At 35.8% G+C, this 25,665-nt stretch overlaps 1 protein-coding gene across 8 annotated transcripts in view; it reads right to left on the bottom strand.

Annotated features, from left to right (window-relative positions):
- The window catches only part of PTPN13 (protein tyrosine phosphatase non-receptor type 13), a 208,497-nt gene that overhangs the window by 78,239 nt on the left and 104,593 nt on the right, over positions 1-25,665 (bottom strand). For all 8 annotated transcript variants that reach the window (XM_035004583.1, XM_035004587.1, XM_035004584.1 and 5 more), the window contains exons 7-10: positions 23,821-24,384; positions 11,920-12,015; positions 11,422-11,515; positions 3,722-3,944 (exon numbers count right to left, since the gene is read on the bottom strand). In XM_035004583.1, the coding sequence (XP_034860474.1) occupies positions 3,722-3,944; positions 11,422-11,515; positions 11,920-12,015; positions 23,821-24,384 (977 nt within the window). The remainder of the gene's footprint in view (positions 1-3,721; positions 3,945-11,421; positions 11,516-11,919; positions 12,016-23,820; positions 24,385-25,665) is intronic.

Raw genomic sequence — 25,665 nt, forward strand, 5'->3', positions numbered from 1 at the left:
ATAATAATAATAATAATAATAATAATAATAATAATAATAATAATAATAATAAAAAATTACATGTAAAGCCACCACAATAGAACTAGGTGATCTGAAACAAATGTAGCAATGTTTAATAAAGAAGTATGGTGGCTTTTACGAAGGACAGGAATGGAATATGCCTTACACCAAATGTAAACAGAAGTTCTTCCTCAGTTTCATCTTTTACCAGTGATGTCAAATATAAAGCCTTGCTTCATACTGTTTTACAAATTTTTCATTTTTTGGCCTTCAGATAAACTCAGACTGTCAAAAAAAATAGTAGCCTTAACTACTGAAGTAATACAGAGTTATCAAGCTCATGATAAGGATTTGGTTTAGTACTGCTAAGGTGTGAAGTGACTGAACACAATCTCATTTTGTTTTAGAGAGTGATATTTCATGTATCCTAAAATAAATCATAGTTAAAGGACATCTACTTTGTAATTACAAAATACACATACCCATTCATAATCATGTGCTTGGAACCCTGTGACATTCACTGTCTTTTTTTTTCTAAATAGTTGACAGGGATATTACAAATATCAGCCTTTGGCCCCCCGTGCTACCCCCAGTGAGAAAACATTATCTCAGGAGAGAGGGGAGACTCAGGAGCTGGGGAAAGTGGAGTCCACACACTTCATTTACTGCTTCTCAATCTACTTTTTGCCTGTACCTCTTGCATATCCAGAAGCTTCTCCCAAAAGTGGTACCTGGTTGAGGAAATAACTTAAAAAAGGTTAAGATTCCAGGTGGGAGCAGAATTCAGAACAGACTGAAAGATAATGTGCAAATGGGCAAAAAGTACAATGAAAGGGCTAATCTTGAGGCCAAAGGCAGGTGGTGTGTTTGTGTGCGCGTGTGCACATATGAGCGCATGTGCAGTAATGCGCATGCATGAGTTTGCACTCAGGAAGTTTACTGGGGTTTTATTTTTGTTGGTTTCTTCTTTTGTTGCTTGATGTGGGAATTCTATCCAATTAACCAAGTGTGGAACATGTGACAGATACTATTTAAGTAAAACATTAACTTTAAGGGTTTGTTAATACTCAACCAGCTAGTAGGACACATTTTAAATGAGAACAGAAATAGAGCAGAAAAAAAGAAAATGGTCTGCCTCGGGGAATACAGAATCTAATACAGATCAACTAAAGCTACAGTGTATAAACAAGTTAAAATGTCTCTGCACCAAAAGTAACCTACAAAAAATCAAATATTTATGTTTTGGGAAAGAACATTAATTAAATGGTGTAATTGTTCCTTCAAATACTAGCACTGTTTCTCAGCACTAAAAACATGCCCTTCCTGCTCTTTTCAGAAAAAACATGCGGTCCTTTAATGACCACCAGTTCACATTCTGTAGTCACTGATACAGTATGTCTTTGATGAAGAGATGTTTGTTTTGAAATAGCCAGAAACTGACTGCCTAAAAGGAAACACAGGTTTTTAGTGAGATGGTGCATAACAGTGGCATACTGTAAAGATACAGGATACCATTTATGAATCTCTAATAAGCTATGTTCTACATTAGCTCTCTAAAATTATGATTTAGGAAAAAGGTGTATATATACGTGCTCGTTATAGTTTATGCGTGCGTTTAATTACTGGAAGCCCACACTATTTTGTATGATATCTTGCCTAGTTCTTAATTTTGACAAAGATATTGGTGATAATGATAAATTGATGAGGCTTATTGAGTTTCTTCCTTTCAGCTTAATCATATTTTATGGGAATCTAACAATTTTAAAAGTAGACAGTATCTTATAAATTTCAACCCAATTCCACATTTAAAAAATTAGCACAATAAAGAACAAAGTGGTTTAAAAATTTGCCTAAAATCATATAACAGCATTATTAACAATAGAAACCAAGTCTTTGAATTTGTGGTTCAAACAATTTTCACCACCCAGTACTGTTTCTTCTCCTTAGAAAACTTTGAGGGAAATTTGAATTCTATCAACTCTAGGGCATACAAATATGCTTTTGAGACAATTCTTTAAAAAAAAAAAAAAAAGACAATTATTTGAAACAAGCAACAAAAAAACCAAAACAGAATGTGGGTAATACACAAGTGCAGAACTAAAAAGAAAAAATTCATCCTAGGTTTTATCACTTTTACTACTATTTATTTCATGTTTGAAGAATTATTTGTATAGGAACAATACAAACAAGATACTGCCTCACCTATCAAATTGGTGATGATAAAAAAAGAATGACAATATCCAGAGAAGGTAAGAATATGGTGAAACAGGCATGAACACAGGAAGCATAAATTTGTACAAACATTGTGAAGGACAATTTGACAATATGTATCAAATGTTTTAAAATGTGCATGCCTTTGACTTGGCTATTCTACTTGGAGGAAGCTACCCGCAAAGATTTAGCTAAAGGGATGTTCATCAGAGCATTGCTTGCAATAGCAACAACAACAAATTAGAAATATTTTCAATGTCCAGCGGCACCTGGGTGGTTCAGTTGGTTATGCATCTGCCTTCAGCTCAGGTCCTGATCTTGGGGTCCTGGGATTCAGCCCATATTGGAGTCCGGCATCAGGCTCCCTGCTCAGTGGGGAGTCTGCTTCTTTCTCTCCCTCTCTCCTCCCATCCCCCACTCGTGCTCTCTCTCAAATAAATAAAAACTTTAAAAGAAAAAAAAATATTTTCAATGTCCAATAACTGGAAACTGATGGAAGAAATCATGGTACATGATAAATTCACATAATGAAGTACTTTCTAGCCCTTAACAATAATATTATAGAAGTTGTAAAATGTTCAAGATATTTCACATGAGAAGACTGTTCATTTTGAGCTTATGTTTATAAAAATATATAGGACATATGTTGAAAGAAAAGTAAACTAACTAAACACATTAAAAAAAATCCCCCCGATACAGGATGCAGATTTGTTCCTTTTGTCTTTCAATATTGTAATACAAAGATACAATGCTTGAAGCTCATGTGATCATCTTCTGATTTCAAAGTAAATCACTATCAAAATTCTGAGAATGGCAGAGCAGAAAGATGGAACGTACTTGATAATTCTTGAGCTTCTGAATCAATCCTGAACTCTATTCCTGATCTTCTTGGTTTCAGAGATAATAAATTTCTTAATATTAAAAGATAATCCCCTACAATACTAAATAAATAAATTGACTTTAAGGATCATAAATATACTTTAAAAATATACAGTGTATTTAGAATATCTTATTCTAAATCCATCTAATGTTATTTTAAAAATGAAATAATGAAACAGCTAAATATTTATTTTAATATCAACCAACATAATATCAACCAACATTTAACACCAGTAGAATTAATATGGGATTTCTATTTCATCTGTAGGGAATTTCAGGACACCTACAGAACTTAAAAGTATTTTGCGTAACATGTTCCTGTGAGTATGTTAACTAACCAGAATTTTTTTTTAAAGATTTTATTTATTTATTCGAGAGATTTATTTGAGAGACAGCACGAGCAGTGGGGAGGGGCAGAGGGAGAGGGAGAAGCAGACTCCCAGCTGAGGAGGGAGCCCGATGCGGAACTCGATCCCAGGACCCCAAGATCGTGACCTGAGCTGAAGGCAGATGCTTAACTGACTGAGCCACCCAGGCACCCAACTAACTGGAATTTAAGTAAAAACTTAAAAAAAAGATAAATTTCCCTGTGAGACCAAGTGTAAATGCAGTAATCTGAGAATTAACGTACCCTCAGTTTTCTTTGGGTCATGGCTGTTTCAAGGGCCATTTCTCTTAAGGGATCCCTGCTGATGTCAAGCATAGAGGCTTTGATTGTGTCTCCCGGATACAGGCTCAGCCGAGACTGTCTAAGGGCCATTCTGGCTTGCAGCTGCATCATTTCTTCTTCTTGCCGTTTTAGCATAATCTCTTGATTAACTACATTGCCTTCAAGGGGTGTTTCATATTGTCTACTGTATAGAAATGAGACGAAAACAATTATTTTAACCTAATCAGGAAAGAAAAACAGGTTAAGTAAGGTATCAAGAATTTCAACAATTTTTATTTTGTCTTCTGAGAAGAACCGTTGCAGTAACATTTCAATCCTACTTTTAAACTGATAATAGTACGTTTCCCCATTTCCACTGGATAGATCTACATGCTCCACCTCTTCTCTAAACATTCTAGCATCCTCTGAAAACTGCTTCTGCTGCAGTTCTCTTCAGATGGGGCTGTTTATTCTTATAGTCCTGTACCACTGGGCCTGGAGATAGGATAGAGATTGCCCTTTTTTTTCTTTTTTCTTTTTAAGATTTATTTATTTATTTGAGAGAGAGAGAAAGAGCAAGCACAAGCAGGAGCGCAGAGACAGAGGGAGAGAGAATCTGAAGCAGACTCCGTGCTGAGCATGGAGCTTGACGTGGGGCTAGATCTCACGATCCCGAGACCACAACCCTAGCCGAAACCAAGAGTTGGATGCTCAACTGACTTCGCCATCCAGGTGCCCCTAGATTTCTCTTAATTCTTATTTCAGCTTCCAGACGATTGCTGACCTAGAATAGCTCCCAACTTCCCTGAAGAACATGCTATGAAATCACTTAATCCACTGCTCTGCTTTTGCTCTAGACATTTAATTATCCTATTGGTCAAGTCTCCCTTATTCATTAAAGATTTAAGTACCTGACTCAGTCCTTTCCTCTGTCAGTAATCCTGTCATCATTCAAGATGGTGTTATACAGACTGAGGAGTTCTCCAACACTCTGCCCCCCTCCCCCCGCCCCCAGCCAGCCAGCCATCTACTCCCATGGTTATGCTGTCTATAAACAATAATTGCACTACCTCGAAAATGTCCTATTTCTACCCTCCAATGGCTTCTCTATCTAATCTTAATTTTTTTTAGCTCACTACCTCTAATATCCTTCTTGAAATAATTCATTGACTCCAGCACTTTCTCTATTACCCTTCTCTTGCCCTTACACTGCTTGAATTCCAAGGCCCATCATTAAAATCACTCCTTTGCAGACAATCTCAACTCTCATGAAACTGCAGAACCATGCTGATTGATCTCACTGGGCTCTCAGCACTATCTGGCAACTCATTTTCTTAGAGAACTATTTTATACCTTCTTCCTTCCCTTTTCTTTTCAAAGCTCAAATACTCTCTCCCTTGTTCTCTCTACTGACGATCTTTCCTCAGTTTTCTTGGTGAACTAAGAAGCAATCAGGAAATAACTTCCTCATCCTTCTACCACCAAATTTTCCAGATCTACATCCATATGTTTTTGTCTTCTTTTCGGTAACCACGATGGATCTCCTGCACCCTTACAGAGGCCTGATACCTCTCCTGGGCATGGAATTCCATCCCCTCTCCTACTACTCAGAGACTTTGCCCTGCAGTTATCCCCTCACGTGCATCCATAATATCATACACTATGTTATTCTCACTAGTCTACAAACATGATATACTATTTCTTACTCAGAACAAAAAAAATCCTCCTTTGGTTGTACATCCCCTTTTGGACTCATCCCATTCTTTCCTTCTGTCTTTTAGAGCAAATCTCTTCAAACTGTCATTTAAGTTTTATCTCTACTTCATCTCCCACTCTCTTGGACTCAGACCAGTAGTTTTAGTCCCTACTATTCCACCAAAGCTGTTCACAAAAATGAGTGAACTCGTTGTTGTCAAAGCCAAAGGATAATTCTCAATTTTCACTTTATTTGACCTCTAAGCACCAAAAGACATAGTTGCTCAGTCCTTCCTATTCTTTTTGTTTTGTTTTGTTTCAGAGGTGGAGAGGGAGAGAGAGAATCCTAAGCAGGCTCCACATGCAGCATGGCGCCTGAAATGGGGCTCGGTCTCATGACTCTGAGATCATGACTTGAGCCGAAATCAAGAGCCAGACGCTTAAATGACTGAGCTACCCAGGTGTAGTCCTTCCATAGTCTTAAAACATTTCCCTTCTGGAAAACCATGCTCTTTTTATTTTCCTTCTACTTTACTGGCTTTTCCTTCTTGGTCTCTTTTGTTGGCACCTCCTTCATTTCTAATCTCCTAGTTTTAGACTACAATAGTGCTCAGACCTCCAGATTTTCCTAGTCTCCATATATACTCCATACCTACATGATCTTATCTAGTTACATGGCCTTAATTACTTTATATATGCCTATAATTCAGTCTCTCCTCTGAATTCTAATTTTATTTGCCTAGGTGAGTGTTCTACTTGGATGTTAATATGCATCTTTAGGCTGATATGTCTCAAATCAGATTCTTGATATTTTTTCCCCTTGTCCAACCTTTTCTCAATCATTCACCAGTTGCTTACAACGCAACTGGGAATCATTCTTGATTCCTCTCTCTATCCTACAAATCCCCTATCTGATTGGGCAGCAAATCCTGAAAGCACAACCTTGAAAATATCTATATCTGACTCTTCTCTATCACTAGCAATCTAATCTGGGCTATATCTATCCAAATGGATGTGGGGCTAGATCTCACTATGATTACTTCCAACAGGGCTTTTACTCTTGTAAACTGTTCTTCAAACAGAACAGAGTAATCCCATTAAATGTAAATTAGACCTATGTTTTCAAGCCACTCAATGGCTTCCCATCATACATCCAAATTGTTCACGTAAGCTTCTGAGGTATGACATGATTTGGATTCTGGTTACTACCCACTCTGCCTTTCTCTCATCCTGCTGCACCCACACTGTCCTTCCTGTATTGCTCTGACATGCAACACATCTCCCATAACTCAAGGCCTTTGCTCTTGTCATTCCTTTTGTTTGGAAGGAACCCTGTCTCCTGCTATATGCACAGTTCACCCCATCACTTAAAATAGTTTTCTATCCAAATATAATCCTTGGGAGAGGCCTCCTCTAATCACCCTACCTATGTATAAAAGAACCTGGACATCACAACCCTGCACTCTCTATCCCTTAAGCCTACTTTTTTTTTCTTCTTTTTTTTTTTTTTACTCTTTTCCAATTAAAATTTTTATTATTGAAGTGTAGTTGATATACAATGGTATATTAGTTTCAGGTGAACAACATGGTGATATGACAATTCTGTATTACTCAATGCTTACCATGTTAAGTGTAGTCACCATACAAAGTTATTACAGTATTATTGACTATCTTCCCAATGCTGTACTTTCTATTTCCGTGACTTACTTATTTTATAACTGGAAGACTGTACCTCTTAATCCCCTTCAGTTATTTCACTCCCTCCCCACTTTCACAATCAATAGTTTGTTCTCTGTATTCATAAGTCTGTTTCTGTTTTGTTTGTTCATTTGTTTTGTTTTTTAGATTCCACATATAAATGAAATCATATGGTATTTGTCTTTGACTTTTTTCACTTAGCATAATACCCTCTGGGTCCATCCATGTTGTTGCAAATGGCAAGATCTCATTCTTTTTTATGGCTGAGTAATATTCCAGGGTGTGTGTGTTTGTGTGTGTGTGTGTCTTTATCCATTCATCTACTGATGGGCACTTGGGTTGCTTCCATATCTTGGCTACTGTAAATAGTGTTGTAGTAAACACAGAGGTGCAAATATGTTTTTAAATTGGTGTTTTCATTTCCTTTGGGTAAATATCCACTAGTGGAATTATTGGATAATATTGTATTTCTATTTTTAATTTTTTGAGGAACCTCCATACTGTTTTCCACAGTGGTTGCACCACTTTACATTCCCACCAACTGTGCATGGGGATTCCTTTTTCTCCACATCCTCGCCAACACTTGTTTCTTGTCTTCTTGATTTTAGGCATTCTGGCGGGTGTAAGGTGATACTGCATTGTGGTTTTGATTTGCATTTCCCTGATGATTAATGATGTTGAGCATCTTTTCATGTGCCTACTGGCCATGTGTATGTGTTCTTTGGAAAAATGTCTGTTCTGGTCCTCTGCCCATTTTTAAATTGGATCATCTGACTTTTTTTGGTGTTGATATATATATATATATTATATTATATAATATATATATACTATATATATTATATATAATTTCTTTATATATCTTGGATATGATCCCTTATCAGAAATATCACTTATATATATCTTCTCCCCATCAGTAGGTTGACTTTTCATTTTGTTGATCACTGTTTGCCTCTATGTGCACTCTCTATCCCCTTAGCCTGCTTTATTTTTCTTTAAAGCACCATCATTATCTGATAATGATGGTGCATTTACTTACTTGTTTTTTAATGGTTTACTGGCTATCTCTCAGCCCTAGAAATTCCTTTGAGGGACACTTTTTCTTGTTTTTTTGCATGACTCTATCTCCAGTACCTAAAAGTTCCCAGTACACGGTAGGTGCACAGCAATAATTTCTTGAGCAAATGACAGAATGTAATTTTATGGCTCTCTCACTTAATATGGGGGGGGGGGGTCAAGGATAATAATAAGAACCTGAATCTATACATTTTAACTTGCATCTGTTGGTTTCATTAAATATATTAGCCTTCTTGTTCAAAGTTAAGTCGGAAAAATAGGCTACCTCCTCAAGCAGATAGGCACAGAAACAGTGGGAATTGTACTATGTATAAACTGTACTTCAAAAGTTAACACAGAAAAAACTTAGAGATGTTCTTTGGAAAACAGCTTTGAATATCCTTTTTGGTCACTGAAAGACACTTTTGATAACTCAGAATCAAAAAATTACTCATTCTGCTGTATCTGACTCATAATTTCCTGTTAATTTCCCCCCACCCCCTATGATACAAATCAACAGCACTGCCTGGATCTGTTTTTCCATTTCATTCTAGCTAAAGGGAATGGAAATTTTTATAAAGAAGCATGCAACATGTCTAAATATAGCACTATTTATAGATCTCACAAATATATGACCTAAAGAACAAAACAGGACCTCCTAATTGTGTGCCAGCATGCTAAGGATGTTATTAGAAACCTTTGTTCACATTCAGAAAATTCCGCACTTGAATAAGGAATTTAGAGTATTTTACTTAATGTGTTTGTCGGTGGGCAGAAAAAGGGGATGGGACTTGTCTAAAAGAAGTAGAGCTTAGCATCTTACATTAAATATAACATATACACAGATTTAACAACCTACTTTTCCTTGAAATATTTTTTTGTGTATGTCTTTATCTAATGGAGATGCTATGAATGCCACATTGAGTTTTTTTTTCCACTTAAAGTGTGAAATAAAAGACAGTTTATCATTAGAACACGATTTAATGAACTAAAGTGACCTTAAAGTTAATGTCTCCTAGGGGCAGTCATTAAGCGTCTGCCTTCGGCTCAGGTCGTGATCCCAGAGTCCTGAGATCAAGCCCCGCATCCGGCCCCCTGCTCCGCAGGAAGCCTGCTTCTTCCTCTCCCACTCCCCCTGCTTGTGTTCCCTCTCTTGCTGTGTCTCTCTCTGTCAAATAAATAAATAAAATCTTTAAAAAATAAATAAATAAAGTTAATGTCTCCTAAAAATAAAACTTGGAAACAGTTGAAACAAATATTCTCTTATAATCTTTTGAGGTAACTTATCAAGAAAATTGAAATAAGACTCACAAAATGATTTAATTTTATTTGGAGGAATATGTTCTTAACCAACTGAGCCACGCAGGCGTCCCTTGGAGGAATATGTTCTTAAACAACTAACAAATGAACGATAAAATCAATTTTTAATACATAAGCCCAATAATTCTCCAGTTGTCTTTACTCATGTTTTCATCAAGCTAAAGAGCATCATACTATTTATATAAAATTTCTCCAAATTAAATACGTAGTGAGGAATGACTCCCGCAATTCACCACAGTGCTGACTGCATTTCAATATTTGCTTCTTATTGCTGTTCATCACAAAATGCTTTTGTGTCTTTAAGAAAACTGTATAACATCAAACATAAACCTATCTTTGTCTCTTAACTCTTTGTTCAAAATTACCAAATCAGGGTTATCACCACAATGGGGTCCTAGTAATATAAAATCCTACTATGCAAATAAAATACTGCTTTAGGTAAATGAATACTTATTAGAGCTTTCCTCAGAGGAAATAAAGTATCATGGACTATTTTATTTTATTTTTAATTTTTATTGTTATGTTAATCACCATACATTACATCATTAGTTTTTGATGTTCATGGACTATTTTAAAAGGCATAAGAGGAGAGAAAAAGACATAAATTTAATAAAAACTGCAATATTAAAAGGAATAACTTTAGTGCAATGTATTTAATTACTTGGAGTCTAAAACCTAGATAAATTGTCTGTTTTAATCACATGGCTACTGTTACCTGGTCTATTAATAGTTTACAGGTGTGAAACAGTGTCTGCCAGAATTAATTAGCTAAGGGGCAAGTTTTTGTTAATCTCCAAATGATTCTTTTGTATATGGTGACACTTGAATTAAACAAATTAAGATATCAAATTTAAAAGGATTTCCATAGTTTGGGAGTAAATTCTGAAGCAACCTCTAGTTCTGTAATAACACATTACAAATTTCAAATAAATGTTTAACATTAACAATATGCTTTTATTCATGTAAGGGACTTGTGCACATAGGAAAAGGATACACATCAAAATATTCAGTATTGGCTTGACAGTTTTCAGTTTAAACAAAGTAAATCAATATATAGCTATAATACCACCATCCTAAGCACAGCACAAGAATAATACCTAACACCTTATAAGAAAGCTGAATCTTTCAGTATGAAAATGAACTTGAAATAGCCCAAATTGGACTTTAAAAAAAAAAAAAAGATAATCTCTTTTAAGCCAGTAAATATGTAGTGAATAATTAACTTTTTACATAATAGGTTACTTAGTAGTAACCTACTCATTATCCATTCAAAAAAAATAATCCCTGAAAACCTGCTTGTTGAGCCTGTTCAACTTTTCAAGAGAAATTACTCTCTTAGAAATTAAGGCTTATTATCTTCTCACAGATGTTTGATGCCATCCCCTCAGAACTTCCTGTTAATACGTTATTTTATATACATATTGACAATTTTAATTTCAAGCACAAACTATAAATAATCAGAGCCAATTCTAATTTTATTTATTTATTTATTTTTTAAAGATCTTATTTATTTATTTGACACACAGAGAGAGACACAGTGAGAGAGGGAACACAATCACGGGGAGTCCAAGAGGGAGAAGCAGGCTTCCCGCTGAGCAGGGAGCCCGATGCAGGGCTCGATCCCAGGACCCTGGGACCATGACCTGAGCCAAAGGCAGACGCTCAACGACTGAGCCGCCCAGGGCGCCCCGCCAGTTCTAATTTTAAAAGATTCCAGTAACTCAAACTCAAACTACTACAATGTCTTTCACATAATTAAATGAATTTCCAAGAATTTAAAGAAGAGGTAAAGAAAAAAGGAAAATGGAGAAAAGAGAAAAGAGGATAATTTTGAAAACTTCTCCTTGATTCTAATAAAGAAAAACAAAACACCTGTCACTGGCAATATATTATTACTATTTTTTCATATCACATACCTTGGTCTCTGTGACTGGCCTTGACTTGGGTTTTCACCTACCCCTGGGAGACCATTGTTAGATTCAAACCTCTTGGAAGCTTCACTTTTTCGTACTAATTAAAGAATGAAAAAAGGAATGAAAAAAGAAATAACAGCACAGGTGATAAAAATATGAAGTAGCCTTATTTAAAACTCAAACACTTAGCAGATACACTAAGGTAATTTTTATAAATCACATTTATACCATCAAATTAATGACATAATGTCATTAAACTCCGGATAAGTCATATTATTTTTAAAGACAATGAATTAATTCCTATTATGAAAATGACTACATTATTCTTTGATGAAACTATTAAGCTCCTATAATACTCTTAAAATGAGTAACCAGCAGCTTTTTATAATTTTTAAATTTTATATAGAATTATTCTTTTAACACCTTATATCTTAACACTACTGAAAAAGAAGGACATTCATGGTTTCTTAAAGACATTTTGGTTATCCAGATGCCTCTCACCTTGTCGGAAATCTGATTCAGAGGAAATGATTGATGGACTTTCACTGGAGGTACTAAAGATATCACTGTGGTAAGTTTTATATCTTCGAATTGGTTCTAAAAGGATTAAACAAAAACATTAGAAAGCAAATGCATTAACTGTTCCACACAAATCAAATACTACATTTACTCTTATGAGACTAGAACATTTTATATATTGCTTTAAATTTACCAATTGCTGGATGATATTCAAACAACGTGATTCCAATTTTGAGGCAGTTTGACATACTGGTTAAGAACCTGGACTCTGACACCAGATTATCTGGGCTTAAATCTCAGCTCACTACTTGCCAGCTGTGTGACACATTAGGAACTTTCCAGAAATGAAAATCTGAGCATAAAGTCTTCAGGATAAAATTTAAAACCTCCTTAGCTTGGTATTCAAAGCCTTTAATAACCTGGTCTCCGACTACATTTATAGCAGTGGCTCTTAATATTGTGGAGTCACAGATTCATTTGTTAGAATTTGATGAAAACTACAGACCTCTCTCCACCCACTCCCCAAAACATACAAAACGACAAACTTTTTAATGTAAAAAAAAAAAAAGATTGAATGAGTTATCTGAATCCTTGTGGCAGGGTGGAAGTCTTAGTATGATGTTAGTGGATAATAAGCCTGCAGAATGAGAGAGACTGATGTTGCAAATGATGGTGGGGAAAACTGATGAAAAAATGTGAAGGAAACAGGAGATGGGAAAAAAAACCCCCAACATACATGCATAGTAATTTCAGCAAGGAGGAAGAACTTTTTCTTCTTAAGAAATGATGGACAAGGGAAAGAGTGAAGATACAGAAGGAATCCCAAGATACTCATATCAGAAGTTGCCTTATTCCTGGTAATAAAAAGTGCTTCACTTCCTGAGAGCCAGGGGCCAGGAGCTTGAGAAGAGTAAAGAAATTCTGCTAAGAAGAGTGTGATAAGTCAGTAAAAACCACATGAAAGCTTTTATATATCCATGAGAGCTTAGATTAGGCTAGAATGTATGAATTTTATTGGAACCAGTCAGAATGGTTTGGTGGTTTTTTCTTGGCACTAGAGAAACAAAACCATGGGAAACACTAGAACTGAGGTGGGGGAGACATGGGATGTATGATGGCACACAATGGATATATGTGAGGGATTCTTTTTTACTAGTTTGCAAACTGGAGAACAGGAACTTTACAAAATGAATTATTCCTTGTGCTGCAAGGTGTTCAGTAGAGATTGTTAAAAGAAAAAGGGATGAATAAACGAATGAGAGAGTCAAATGGCAACACAGGAACCAGGCTTGTAGAACCAAGATGAACATGATGGGCTGGAAGAATGGGAAGGTCATGCTGAGACAAAGAAGGAAAAATGGCCACTTGATGGAGAGGAAGTTGCACATTGTTCTTGTGGCAATGTTTACCTGGAGAAGTAGGCATGATACAGAAGACCTCTACTTTGTTCACCTTTGTACACATTGAACATGAGTATGAAATAATATCATAATTAATGGAAAGAGTTTTGGGATTGAAAATCCAAATATTTACTAGTACTTTAAAAAAATGATTCCATTCTACCACAAGCAAGTCTCATGGTAAATAAGATAATTAAAAAAAAAAAATTCTTCTGGTTTAAAATAAATGTGATTTGAAAAGATTTTAGAAGATATCAAACAATGGTTTTGTCTAGTTCTATTTAAATTTAATGAACAATTAAATGGTTACTTAAGAAGAATTGCTATTTTCCAAGGGCACTGAAGAACTTTTTGTTTAATTGTTATGGAACCGCCACGTTAAATTTTTGAGGGATTTCCCCAAAGTTAACTTGAACAAATTACAAACCTGGCATTGCAATGTACAGGACACGAAATAAAACCAACAAGGGCAAGGAGAGGACTCAAATGTACAGAGGCAATATGGTTTTTACCATACAAAGAAAAGTACAGAGTTGCAATAAGACTATTTAGTAGACAGAGTAGAGAATTCAGTCACTTGGATGTTATGCCATGCAATAACAATTTCACACCCCACATTGAATGAATTTACTGTTTCTTCTTCTTTTTTTTTTTTAAGATTATTTATTTATTTATTTGTCAGAGAGAGAGAGAGAGAGAGAATGCACAAGCAGGGGGGAGCGGCAGGCAGAGGGAGAAACAGGTTCCTCTCTGAGCAAGGAGCCCGATACAGAACTCGATCCCAAGACTCTTGAGCCAAAGGCAGATGCTTAACCAACTGAATGACCCATGTGTCCCATGAATTTACTGTTTCATAACTATTTCTGCCAGTGGCTGTAAGATAGTAAATAAATTTCAAGTTGAATTTCCATTCTTTGGTGGTGCTTCATAATTGTTCTTGTATTATTTCATGAGTCCATGTTCCCTTTCCTTTTTTCAACTCTTGGGTTCCTTCTATGAGACAATTAATGTAATATTGATTATCCCCTCTTAAAAGCATAACAATAAATCATTTTCCCTTAATGAACTGTTGGTCTATAAATGTTCTTAGTATCACACCTGCGGGGAGGGAGGGCACTGACTTATGATGCCTTATTGCTTTAGAGTCATGGGGCACTGGCACTCCAGAAACATGGACTGGATGACTAGCTTTGCAGCACTACTAGGGGATAGGCAGACTTCGAAGACCGGGGTAGGCGTAGGGAGTCTATGTTAACTAAACTGTGGGAATCTCTTTTCTAAGCTTCTTGTATTCTGAAATGTATCTTTTAAAATGCTGTTAGCCATGTTCCTTTCATGTAGTGGCATGGCCAGATTAAAGTTCCCAGGCATTATTTACTACTCAGTCATGCTTACAAGAAAAGCTAGCCTTTGTAATATGGGCTTTCCATTTCTGAATTAAGTAATAAATTTAACCATTTCAGGAATTATTATAAAATTCATTACCAACATAAAATTACTACAAACATGTCCTTCACCAAGAATGTATCTTGCATTAGTGTATATGGAGAGCCGTATTTTGCAGGCTTACAGATCAAGTGATCTGATGGGAACATTGCTTGGCTTTCTGACATGACCTACTTAAAGGCATCCAGTAGACACTAACTAGTGCCAGAGCAGATTTCGTCCACTCTTCTGGTCTGCCAGAAGAAGGGTAGTCCCTAATTATCCATGAGGGGTCCTAACATTATAGATAACTTTTTTTTTTTGAAGGATCCAGATACCACAGATATGTTTTCTATATATATTTAAATGTATACTATAAGCACCTTACATTTGGCCCAGATCCCAGGAATGTGGTGTAACTGAGTGATTAAAAAAGAGAGGAAAAAAACATTTTTATTATGAAACCTTCTACACAGAGACAAAAACAGAGAGCACAATATGTCCTCACATGCCCATCTTCCAGATCAATAAAACCTAGTGATTGTTATTTTAATTACCAAGTGTCAGACTGGGGCGCCTGGGTGGCTCAGTCATTAAGCATCTGCCTTTGGCTCAGGTCATGATCCCAGGGTCCTGGGATAGAGTCCTGCATCAGGCTTCCTGCTCTGCTGGAAGCCTGCTTCTCCCTCTCCCACTCCCCCTGCTTGTGTTCCCTCTCTCGCTATGTATCTCTCTGTCAAATAAATAAATAAAATCTTTAAAAATAAAAAAAAGTGTCAGACTATTTTTTAAACAAAGAAATGCTCCTAAGTATTTATAATATACTACAAAGTTTTATAAAAACCAAAATTCTTGAATCATGTGAAATGGACCTATTAAGAATATTCAGATATGCACTTTATAAAATGCATATATGGCCATTTTCATTGCAATGTTAAAACTCTAAGAGCAAAATTTTAAGCTTTCACCATTATAATTGCAGAACTGTATTTGGCTTTTGTGGGATAAAATTAGATTCAATATCTAATTTATTGAGATGCAAATTTCGCAGTTAGTAAATATTTAAATGAAGCCTACCTTGTACAAATGAGTGTACCAGGGTCCATTTAGGGGCCATGATTATTCCTCATTTCACTAAACAATTTCCTTCTCTTTGATTTCCTACGAGTACTTAGTTTTTAGATGTGGAAAATGAAGTTGTAGGAAAGAATCTTAGTGTAGAAATAATGAATGCAAAAGAATAAATGAGAGAGTAAAATCAGCCTTGATACATGTCACCAGAAAAAGCAGCACCAAATTGGGTATATGTGAATATATGTATATGAACACAGAAAACACATAGGAATATATTCTCTCTTAAAAACATTTTGTAGAATAGCAGTGAGAGAATGAGAAGAATAGGATCTACAGAAGGATGGCTTAAAGAATTAACATTTGGAGGGGCGCCTGGGTGGCTCAGTTGGTTGAGCGGCTGCTTTCGGCTCAGGTCATGATCCTGGAGTCCCTGGATCGAGTCCCGCATCGGGCTCCCTGCTCAGCGGGGAGCCTGCTTCTCCCTCTGACCCTCCCCCCTCTTATGTGCTCTCTCTCTCTCATTCTCTCTGTCCCAAATAAATAAATAAAATCTTTAAAAAAAAAAAAAAAGAAAAGAAAAAAAGAAAAAAAAGAATTAACATTTGGAGTCTAGTTATAGAGATTCTGTAATCATACATACTCTGACAATTGGAGACATCTTTTCATTTCTAATTATATTACCATAATTAAGAGTATACTATTTTTGGTCAGAGTACAAGATATAAAAATCTGACAGATGTTTTGTTATTCTTTAACCTCAATCTGGTCCTTTAAATAAAAATCACTCCAACCCTAATATCCTATCGACTCTACTTATATAGTAACAATAAGAAGCAGGCTAGAGCATTTAGACATAAGTTCTTGACAGTCACAATTTCTACCACCACTTAACACACTTAACACTTTAAAATTTTTTGTTCACACTTAACACTTTAAACATATAAAGCTGTAGTATGTGATTATGAACACTATGCTTTTAATATTTAGGATATTATGAAGATTTACATGATATTCTGAACTTACGTAAAGCTATTTCAGATGAAACATTCAAATCTACAACCTTCCCATTAAAATGAAACTAAGCAAGCACAAACTGTAATCTAAAAACTAAAAACATCATTTACAAGTGACACATATTCAAGCTCCGACAAGTGACAGGCAGAAAGTGAGACTCAGACAACTGCAGCATCAGGAACTAAATAATTAAAAAAAAATTTTAAACTCTGCATTTTTAAGGTTACGGCTCTAGTGAAATATTTCAATTTTCGAATACACCAAAGATACAAAAATAGTAACATTATGTTTTCATGTATTGTGTTTTTCTCTGTGCTTTCTTATCAGGGGATTAATTTTTAGGGATTAAAGATTATTCCTTTTTTATGTTCAGTAGAGTCTACTGTATTCTATGTTATACCATGCTACCTGCTACATGAACAGAACATATTCTAAAATACCCTGAGAGCTAGACATGATCAATAAAATTTTTAATCAGGAGGAAAAGAACTCAACGCAAGTATAAAGATACATAACTAAGGAAAGATATATGGAGAAATGCTCTGTGAACTGTAAATTACTTTATAGATGTAAAATTTGTGCAGAGTAGGAACAGCAAAAAGAATGAAGTCTCTAGTCCCCTCAATCTATTAACAGTCTTGTGTAATGGAGCAGCCACCAATCTAGGCTGTGTCTTGCATTTGGGCTGGCTATGGCACTCTTCTAGAATCCTCCCGGATCCCATGTTGTTAGGACTTCTCTACCCCTTCTAAAGCTTTCCCAAACAGTCCAGAGCTTTAAAGAAAATTGACTGCATCTGCTGTTGGTTGTCAGGTTATGACTTCTCTTGGAGTTGGACAAAACACAGGAGAAGGAGGTAGGATTTCTCCTCACGATGCAGAATTCATCAGAGAATATTGTATCATGTATCTGAAATAGCACTTACCAAATATTTAATATTAATAGCTACATTGCAATACTCAGTTTACATTAATACTTATTATCAGGTAGGGTATAGTGGTAGATACTAAGGACACAGCTATGAATTAGACCATGCAAAATTTCTTTTTTTTTCTCTTAACGATTTTATTTATTTATTTGACAGAGAGAAAGAGAGTACGGGGGGAGGGGGGTGGCAGGGGGAAAGGGAGAAGCCGACTCCCCACTGAGCTGGGAGCCAAACTCGGGCAACTCCAGCACCCTGGGATCATGACCTGAGCTGAAGGCATATGCTTAACTGAGCCACCCAGGCACCCCTAGACCATGCCAAAATTCTGATTTTTATAGGAGAAACAAGCTCCTCAAAACAATAATTTCAATGAAAAATAGGACATCATCATAAACTGGGGAGGTGAGACAAAGCTTCCTGAACCTGGCTATGCCTGAAAGCTTTTTTTTTTTTTTTTTAAGATTTATTTATTTGAGAGAGAGGGAGAGAGAAATGGAGAGGACATAAGAGTGGGGGGCAGTGTGCAGAGGGAGAGGGAGAGAAAGAATCTTAAGCAGGCTCTATGCCCAGCACAGAGCGAATGTGGGGCTTGATCTCAGGACCCTGAGATCATGACGTAAGCTGAAATCAAGAGTCGGATGCTTAACTGACTGAGCCATCCAGGCGCCCCAATTTTGGATTTTAAAAGAGAGATAAGTTTTGAAGAAAAATTTCTCTCTCCGTAACATGTCACTAAAAGTATCCTACATATTGATCTGTAATATTTATAAACCCATCCTCTTGTTTTTCTGAAATGCAACTATAAAAACGTGTGCGCTTTCAAATTCAATCTTCTCATGAAAATGAGGTGCCTCAGTGATAAGCGCAGGCTCACATACTGCAGTGTTTACATATTCTAGTTGCACAACACAGAGTTTAAGCTGCATTCACAAGGTGGTCACGGAACAGTAAAACTAAGCTAGACCAGAGGTCACAACACTGTTTTCTTTAAACAGTATTCAAGGCTGAAGTAAAGTAGGTTGACTTAAAACTCCTTAAGTAGTAATATTTAACCACAGTCACTTTTGAAGAATTTAATTTTATCTGTTCTTCCTATTCCCTCCTAGTATTTATACAGAATGCAGAGGAGTGTTGACTGCTGGAAGCAAAATGCTATTCATGGTCCCCGCCCAGGGTGTGGAGTGCTGTTCCTACTAGACTCTCACAGTACTGGTTCCAAGTCCATCTCTCATAATTGGGAATGTGCTACCAACCCACATGGCAATGAAAGACAGGGAGTGTGGGGTAATTACATACAAGAGAGACGGTGACGGATACTTCTACTATAAAACAGATGGTATGTCCGATTTTGAGATGGAGTAGAGAGGTGCAAAAAAGATACTAGGAACAAGGAAAAAAGGGAAAAAGTAGACTGGGACAGTCCTCTGCTGAGGGGAAAACTGAAGAGTCACATCAATTTTACAAGTAGTTTCCACAAGATAAACCTGTTATGTTTCTTCCTGCCCCTTCCTTACTGCTTTTTAAATGTAGAAAACTATCTGAAAGATTAAGTATTAACTTAATAATTATAGAAATAATCTTATATTTATAATTTTTAAACTTCAACTATAGTTTCTTTCTCAGGGTCTTTTCTCTTCCTTTCTTATTTTGTTCTCAAGGAAATCAGAGCACTCAATGCTAACCACTGCATTTTGATAGCTTACATTCTTATTTCACTGGCTACAGGATAACCATCTTATAAGATCCTACTGTAGGAAAGCCCCATTAAGACACTATCTACCACAATAGAGCATGCAACACCATAGAGCTCCATCTTAACCCCTATCCAGTGTGGTTTGCTGCAGAAAGAACCAAAAGTGCCTGATTTGAGCCTTTTTAAAAAATTATACTATCTTGTTTTACTGTATTAAAAATTATATAATTTTATTAGGAAGAGACTTAAGGGGTTTGTTAGGTGGTTAGAGTTGAATACCCAACCTTCCAGTCAGTAAAGAATTTTCCAAATAATGTATCTGAAATGTATCTCGTTTCTGCTTGAAATCAGAATGGCAAAGTGGAAAAAATCTTATTCTGGGTTTCAAGAGATCTGGATTCTAAATACAGCTCTGTTATAAATTATGAATTATGTATCTCCTTTGGCAAACTAGCCTACTCTGGGCTTTTGAAAGTGAGATGTTTGGTTTAAATAGCATCCAGATTCCTTCTAGTACCAAACTCTGCTCTCCCCTGTGTTAGCTGGCTGGTTGATGTTAGCAGCTAAGGAAATGCTATAGAGGTGATTTATGTAAAGGCTCCTTTCAAGAGGATGGACTAAGGAAAGGGCTATACATCTGAGGTTAAAGCAGACAACTGTCTTCCTTTTTTTTTTTTTTTTAAATTTTATTTATTTGAGAGAGGAAAGGAGAGAGAGAGAGAGCAGGGGGAGGAGCAGAGGGAAAGGGAGAAGCAGACTCTGCACAGAGCGTGGAGCTGGACGTGGGGCTCCGTCGCACAACCCCGAGATCATGACCTGAGCCCAAATCAAGAGTCAGATGCTTAACTGACTGAGCCACCCAGGTGCCCGAGACAAATGTCTTTCCTATTAGTTCAATGAGCCTCCTTACATGCTTAAAAGGACAAACCCAAATTTGGTAGTTACTTCTCTTCCAATTGCTGTATTAACCCAATGAACACTGGAACACATCTTTTTTAAAAAATCAGGAAGTAACACAGAATTGGAAATTCTCAGACTGGAGTTTTGAAATCTAGATGGAAATCCACAGTCTCCCATAATGATGGAAATTCTATCATTAACTAGTTACGTGGTCTTGGGTAAGTTATTAAATCTTCATGAGCTCAGGAATATGTACTCCAAGACCTCTTCTAATTCTGTAATTACTCATAGCCAGTAGCAACTGACAGATTTAAAGATCACAAAAATGGTACAGAGCATATTAATATTTTTAAATGGCTTAAAACAAGAATATTTAAAAAGAAATGTGTACATAAGCAACATCCACTGTTCTGCTTGATTTCTCACACATAAAAGGGATCTGTGGGGGCGCCTGGGTGGCTCAGTTGGTTAAGAGACTGCCTTCGGCTCAGGTCATGATCCTGGAGTCTCTGGATCGAGTCCCGCATAGGGCTCCCTGCTCAGCAAGGAGCCTGCTTCTCCCTCTAACCCTCCCCCCTCTCATGTACTCTCTCTCTCTCATTCTCGCTCTCTCAAATAAATAAATAAATCTTTAAAAAAAAAAAGGGATCTGTGGAGCCTACTTTTCGTGAGAACTAAATGAGATAAATGGGATTTGTATTGTTTTCTACTCTCTTTTTTGTATACTAGCTAAAATTTTTATATTAGCAATCTGCACTTTTGTTTGAGCAGCTAACATAAATTATCTCACTTTTAGAAAATGCACAGCATAAAACCAGCAAATTACTCAACTAAATAACTAAGAATTACTGCTTTTGAATTCCAAACATCAAACATTCTTTCTGAAGAATACCTTTAGTCTAAAGCAAATATAATTTATTACTACTTGTAAGTTACTATATGATAATGGAGTTTATTTAAGATGGTGTAAGCATTTCCATGATAAACCAACATTTTCGAAGTGTTTGTTTAACTTGGTTATAAAATACACTCTGGGGGAAAAAAATTAAAAAAAAATACACTCTGGGGAAAAATGGGTAGGTTCTTTGTGAGAACAAATGCTTTTGAAAACTTCAATAGCAAAGAAAGATTTCAGGATGAAAATGGTATCAAACAATTCAAAGCATATTTTATTTTTAAGAAGAAATCTTTTCCTTTTCTTTTCTTGTATCTCTTGTAATGAATATAACATTTCTAAATTTGGAAGTTAGGTTTTGTAACAAGTTACCATTTTTAATAAATAAGGGTCAATAATATTATATACCATCTTTGCAGATATATATGCATATTTGGAAACAAGCTGTAAACAAGTTGGTCTATTTGAGTTTCTTTAACACAGGTGCCTGCACACATTCCCTGTGCAAACTAGGACGTAGTTCGGCTTAATACTCACTTTATGGGTAATCAAAAAAAATCACCTATTCAAACAAAATATATCAGACTAGTGTAGCATAACTTAATGCATTAAATATATATTTCCATTAGTGTTTGATTTCTTTACTGTTTAACTGTCAAAGCAAGGTTCAAGTGTAAAAAAACACTTTTCTCAGACTTCACTAGTTCATACTACTATTAATTTATCAAATATTAAGTATGTCTTTTAAAACACACACGTGAACATAAGAACATGGTTTAATTTTTAATATTCACATGTTAAGAAAGTATATTACTCAATTTCTTGAATGTTAGAAATAGTCATCTACATCAGTATGTAGCTTCACTATTTATACTCTGAGACTATCACAGTTTTATCTATTTGAATAATTAAGGGTTTGGGGGTTTTTTCCACATTGGGCAAGAATTCTTCACATAAACGTCTCTTATGTTCATAAGAAGGTCAGGCTAAGTTATTATTCATATGCTAGTTGTTGTGCAACATTAAATAATCATGAAGTACAACTTCTGAAAGAGAAGACTTTAAGCTACAGAAAATGCCTTTCTGCCACAACTCTAAAAGCTTACTGATCAGAGTTAAACAATGAAATCATGCATATAGCAAATTTCTAAGGTATTTTCTGTCCTTAAAAGTTTTCAGATCAAGATTATATACAATCATCTCATAAAGCTGGCTAATGTTTTCTTTAAATGCACATATATACATACCCATAATATCAATTAAGTGTTCAATAATTTCCTTTATAATTTTAAATTCATCCCTAATTTGCAATTCCTGAATTGAAAAAAAGCAAAGCTTCTTTTACTAGAAGTAAAGCATAATGTGTAGAGTATATTCAGTCCAGAGCTATGCTTACGCCTAAGTAAAAGAACAAACCTTTAGCAGAGCACTTTAAAGGTATTTTTGATCTATGTGATCAAAAATATTCCACTGGAACAATGGCCTTAAAAATGAATTATGACCCTTGATTATGCCACTACTCTTGTTGAACTGGAAACACCTTAAATTTCTCTTTCAGCTATGTCTCAAAGTTTGTCTACAAGATAAAGGGAGATAACAAAACTTTTAATCTTCAAAAATGTAGAGATTAGATTGATAATTCTAATTTTGTTTTCTCTTCCATTTATTTATGTTAAAAATTGCCTCTCTCCATGTCTAACACGTAATTTTAGAGGTTTGTGTGCCAATCAGGTATTTTTGAACCAGAACTTTGCCCTGCAAATAAGAATTTATCATTGACAAAGTTGTTTTTTAATGTACCTCATATTAATATTGTAATAATTTGATTTGTTAATCACTTTATATTCATTACCTAATCTACTTTTGTTAAGCCCATTTTACAGATGGAGTAACTTACACTTGGAGAGATTAAGCCCAGTTGCTGAAGGAAGGATCACGTAGCTACTGATGCAGTAAATAATTCAAACCTAGGCTGTCTGACTCTATATCTATAAACCTAAATACCATGACTTTTAAAATACAGATTTAAAACTTCATTCCAAACCAAATAAATTATGATCTCCAGGAGTTGTGTCCCTAAGTTTTTTTTTTGAGATTGGTGGTTTGGGAACCAATGCACTATCACCAGGCTACTCTGCCTCCCTAGGATTGCTGATTTTTATTAACTGCCTCTTATTTCCGTGAACCAGACCTTTAGGGAAGCATCTTTTGAGAGTGCAAGATACACAGTGCTGGGGAGGATTAAAAAGAAGTAGAAAACATGGCTCCTGCCTTGAGAAGTTTACAGTCTAAAAACATGCTACCCAAAATATTGAAGGGCTATAAAAGTGCCTGGACTGGGATGCTTACTAGAGATGACTGTGTGGGAACAGTGTAGTTTGATTAGGGTTTTGGTGGAAATGAGGACAGAAACTGACAAAGAGACTAACCTGGGTATAAAGCTTTGGCAGTGGAAATAAACTTGTGTAATGGTTTAATAACCCTTCTTTATTTCAAAACACAATTTTAAATATTTCAATTCAATCCTCTCTCAAACCCATTCAAATTTACTAACCTTCTACATTCATGGCTTCTCTCAGAACCTGAAGTTTCTTTTGTCTTTCTCGAATTCGGTCCAAAGCACTTGATATTGCTGAGGAAGTGGGCAAATCTCGCATGTGAAATGCTGGATCCACTTTCTGAGGGCCAAAGATATCCAAGGCTATGCTTCCATCTGAGTATCTTGCTTCCTTTTTTCTAGGAGTAGTTGAAGTCCGCACCGTTACTGCCTCAGGGAGATATTGCTGGAATCCACCAGTTTCCCCAGAGAAGTCTCTGTCAGCTGTGCAAAGCAAGTCCATGGATGAAGCCCAAATCTTCTTCTTGGGAGGCACATCAATACCAGGGAAAGTTTTTTTTTCTGGGCCACTAGTTTTGAACTGGTAAGGGGAGCAGGCATTTTCAGAATCTTCGTGTCCAGAATTATTATCTGATGAAATGTCCTTGAAATAATCTTCCTCATCTTGTGTGTCTCTGATGGACAGGAATCCCATAGATTTACTAAGCCCTTTGTTAAGAAAGGTCTGATGAGAGAATGGAGACTTGTGTATGTCTAGTACATCAGAAGTAGAGCTTCTTCCTGGAATGATAAGAATCTATCATGTATGCACAGAATTTTTAGAAAATAACTGGAATGTAACCTTACTATTGACAGTGAAAGTGCTGGTAATTTCCTAAGTCTTCCTAATGGAGGATCAGAGATGAAATGGATGGTAGTGATCATGAAAGTGGAAAGAGACACTTTGTTTGTATAACTTTTCATAGTCCAATGTTTCTTACTCAATGAAAACTATAATGTATTGAACTTACTTTTTTGAGTAATAGTATTTTATATTCATCAAAAGTGAATTATTTGGTTTTTAAAAATAGACAAAAGTAAAAAAAAAAAAAAAAGCAAAAGTTTCTAATACTATCCAGTTTGGCAGAATATTAATCTAATCCACGAAATGATTTGGGGTAATAATAAAATGTAGAGTATACTCCTTTAACTTCTAAAGATATAATTCAAACATGTATCACTTCAACATAAAGCCCTGGTATTTTCTGGTCATTTAAATATTTTTAAAGAAGAAACAAAGAATTCTTGCTATATTCTGGATGAAAAAAAGATTGCAGTATTTGGAATTCTTAAGTATCAAAGTTTTATTATGAATAGATATGTTTTCAGAAAACTTGATATAATCTGGGGCACCTGGGTGGCTCAGTCGTTAAGAGTCTGCCTTTGGCTCAGGTCATGATCCCAGGGTCCTGGAATCGAGCCCCGTATCGGGCTCCCTGCTCAGTGGGAAGCCTGCTTCTCCCTCTCCCACCCGCCCCCCGCTTGTGTTCCCTCTCTCACTGTGTCTCTGTCAAATAAATAAATAAAATCTTTAAAAAACAAACAAAAAACCAGTAAGCCATCCTAATTTTTTTTATGGCACCAGTCTACAAATGCATTGAGACACAGCAAAATGCCCAAACAAATTAATTTTTGGAATTCAGAGTCAGTAACACAAAAAATCATATATATATGTGTCTGTGTGTATGGCTCCACTATAGGAAAAGAAATGTAGAAAAATACTTGAGAGTTACTAACGCAAAAGCCCATAAACACTGAGGATTTCCTGTGTGACCTTCTGTGATCCCTCTTTGATAACTTATCTGCTATGTATACAATATAAAATAATGACTAAAACTTCCCTAGTAATAATAAATTGCTTAGTAATTCATTTGAGTAAGTCAATTTCCTCTTCAGGGTGATAGCTGTAAGTTTCAATTCCCTGACTCCACATTTCACCTTAAAGATCTTAGAAAAGAGAATTCATTTCAGAATGGTCAACAAATAACTGCTTACTGGAGAATTAGATTCAAACATTTTGCT

The sequence above is a fragment of the Mirounga leonina genome, unplaced genomic scaffold (genome assembly GCF_011800145.1).
Source record: "Mirounga leonina isolate KUSES-001 unplaced genomic scaffold, KU_Mleo_1.0 Mir_129, whole genome shotgun sequence".
NCBI classification, from domain to species: Eukaryota; Metazoa; Chordata; class Mammalia; order Carnivora; family Phocidae; genus Mirounga; species Mirounga leonina.